This window comes from Trachemys scripta, chromosome 11, assembly GCF_013100865.1.
Source record: "Trachemys scripta elegans isolate TJP31775 chromosome 11, CAS_Tse_1.0, whole genome shotgun sequence".
NCBI lineage: Eukaryota > Metazoa > Chordata > Testudines > Emydidae > Trachemys > Trachemys scripta.
This window is the reverse complement of record NC_048308.1, coordinates 11,336,749-11,339,442: the sequence shown is the minus strand read 5'-3', so window position 1 is coordinate 11,339,442 and position 2,694 is coordinate 11,336,749. Positions and strand designations below refer to the sequence as shown.

General features: G+C 41.7%; 1 protein-coding gene across 3 annotated transcripts in view; it reads left to right on the top strand.

The window, feature by feature from the left end:
- SLC12A8 (solute carrier family 12 member 8) overlaps positions 1-1,877 on the top strand; it is an 88,288-nt gene extending 86,411 nt beyond the window's left edge. For all 3 annotated transcript variants that reach the window (XM_034786255.1, XM_034786257.1, XM_034786256.1), the window contains one exon: positions 504-1,877. In XM_034786255.1, coding sequence (XP_034642146.1) covers positions 504-669 — 166 coding nt within the window. In that variant the 3' untranslated portion in view covers positions 670-1,877. The remainder of the gene's footprint in view (positions 1-503) is intronic.
- Positions 1,878-2,694: the final 817 nt, after the last annotated feature.

The window sequence follows — 2,694 nt, the reverse complement described above, 5'->3', positions numbered from 1 at the left end:
TACTAGAAAAAAATAGTAACCTTGCTTCCAAAAATATCCCTCCTCTCCCCCGCTAAGTGCCGCCGGAACCCCCTTCCAGCGCCGCGCCCACGCCGCCCCCTCGCCGAGCCCCGCACAACCGGAGCCCACCCCCCCCAGCGCCGCGCCGCCAGAGCGCCTCCCCCCGCGGAATGCCGCGCCATGCTCCCCCCGCCGCCCCTTACCAGGTGCCGCCCCAAGCATGTGCTTGGGTGCCTGGTGCCTAGAGCCGGCCCTGAACTGGACAGCAACCAGGGAGAGGAGGGATATTTTTGTAAGCAAGGTTACTATTTTTTTCTAGTAGAGGAAAATGTTCTCTGAGTTCTGCAACTCACATAGCCACCAAGAAAAGTTTTTAGTGTCTTTTTTCTAAGTCTTTGTGCATCAGAGGTTCGATTTGTTTTGTTTACATAGTTCAAAGCACAGCTGCTGATAGATTGGGAAACAATGGGACATCTGAAGGTTGTGTGTTTGTCTGTTTTCAGGAGAAGGCCATCCCCAGAGGAGCAGATTGTTGTTACACCATCCTTTGCAACAGTTGGCATGGAGACCACTCAGCTCACTGAAGAGAATGCAGATTTTGCCTCTCGAGACCGCTACCACCATTCCTCTATTATCAGAAGAGAAGAATTTGTCAATCAGTTTCAGTAAAAAACAAAAACGGATCCGGCTGTGCACTCCAGCAGTCGCTTAACACTAATCGCTGTTGTGGCACCTGGTAAAAATACTTGAATAATGTGACTATATTTTTTTAATGCTTCCACTGTTTGGGGTTGTGTCTTTTTATTTTATTTTTTTACAAAGGACAAAGTTTGCAATTTTAACTAGGATTCCATGTGATCTTTTGGTTAGAGCAGCAAGCCGAGAACTAGGACTCTTGGGTTCTGTTCTCAGCCCTGCCACTGATTTGGTGCAAACTTAGTCTAGTCACTTTTCCTCTTTATGCCCCAGTTTTCCTGCCTGTAAAATAATAATTTTCTACCTCACAGGGGTGATGTGAGTTTTAATTAATTGGTGCTCATAAAGTGCTTTAAGGCATTTAGATGAAAGGCCGAAATGGTGAAGGCGAGAGGATTATGAAGTGTGTTCAAAATTGGAATCAAATCCGTTCATTTAAATTTATGAACTCTTCTGTATCACGATAAACTCTTCTGTATCGTCATACTGTGAAATTATGCTTTATCAGCACTAAATAGCTATTTTCAACATCACTTCAGAAATGTGGATTGGGAGAGGCTGAATCTTGAAACATAGGCAATAATCTGGGGACCCTCTTTCTGAAGGTCTACAGTGTTTCCAAATACAACATGTCCCAGTTAAAATAATAATTTATATAAATGAATAAAAAGTACCTATTAGGATATATGTGGCCACACCCTTACTTCAATCAGAAGAAGAAATGTATCACTTGTATTTAGTCCTTCAGATAGGAAACAATGCAGGCAAAGCTCCTGGGGAGGTCTGAAATGAAGGAGCAGGCCTCAGGAGTATGTAGTAAAATAGTAGTGAGCACTGCAAAATAAGTCTGGGCATTTAAAATGTATTAAAAAAGGGAGTGATAATTAATTTCCTTTAATCTTTGAGTCTTTCAATTTTTTAGTGTTCAGTGCGATAATAACCAGATCTCTGCATCTGCTACAGAAAAAGCTCGGAATTCCTGCTAGCTTTGGGACCAATGCTACTAGAAGGGGCTGAAGGCCCTTGACTCCCTCTGTACTTGGTGGGAGCTGAAGGTATTCACCAGCACCTCACAGGGTCAGCCACTTTGAGCGCTGTTTCTACCATGTGATATTTTCCTGCAGGTGGAAGGAAACCAGCTTTACCAATGAAATCATGAATAAAGTAATTCTGGGATGCTACTGAAAGTTTGCTCCGCATTTTAATTTTCTGCTTTGGTCACAATTCAGTATTCGTTAAATGATCGCTCTTGTGAAAGTTAAAGGGATGCTGTCAAATTAACTCAACCTGAAGGTTGACCCACCCCAAGCTGTTTTATGTTAGAAACATTCATTTCAGGATTCCTTAGTTACGTTTCTTTAAAACAACAACAACAACTACTACTACTGATAGAAATACATAGAGATGGTCCTGAGCTCTGTTCTGATCTAGATTTGATCTTCCCCAAATATCAAGAAGAGTTGGATCTGATATTCTGGTTTTGCTCTGTACTCTAGATAAAAAAGTTTGGATGTTGATCCATACTTCCCTTAACTTCAGTGGGATTCTGAGCCAGTGTACATCCACCTCTTAAACTAAAGCCTAATGTTTTTCCTAATGTAGGACTTAATCTTAAACCCACGGATCTCCATGTGAGTCTTGCCATTGACTTAAATGGTGCAAGATTGGACCTGTAAATGGACTTGTGGTGATACAGGATGCTCAGAGATAGTGAACCTGTATAGATTTATTTGTGAAGACACTTCAGGTGCTTTTTTCCTGATATCTTGCCTGTGAAAAGATCAGTTCAAAGCAGAGACCTATTAGCAGAAATCTTCAATAAGGGGCAATTTTGATTAAATGTTAAGGTCAAATTAACCATAGTATGACCTTGTAAACTGTGTTTAATGTAGTTCTGCAATCGTCAACCTTTTCTTCATGCTGATTTGGGTTCTCAAACCACCTGGCACATGCTGTATTTGTTCCTTTTACCGTATGATACGTAGCCATAGTTCTATA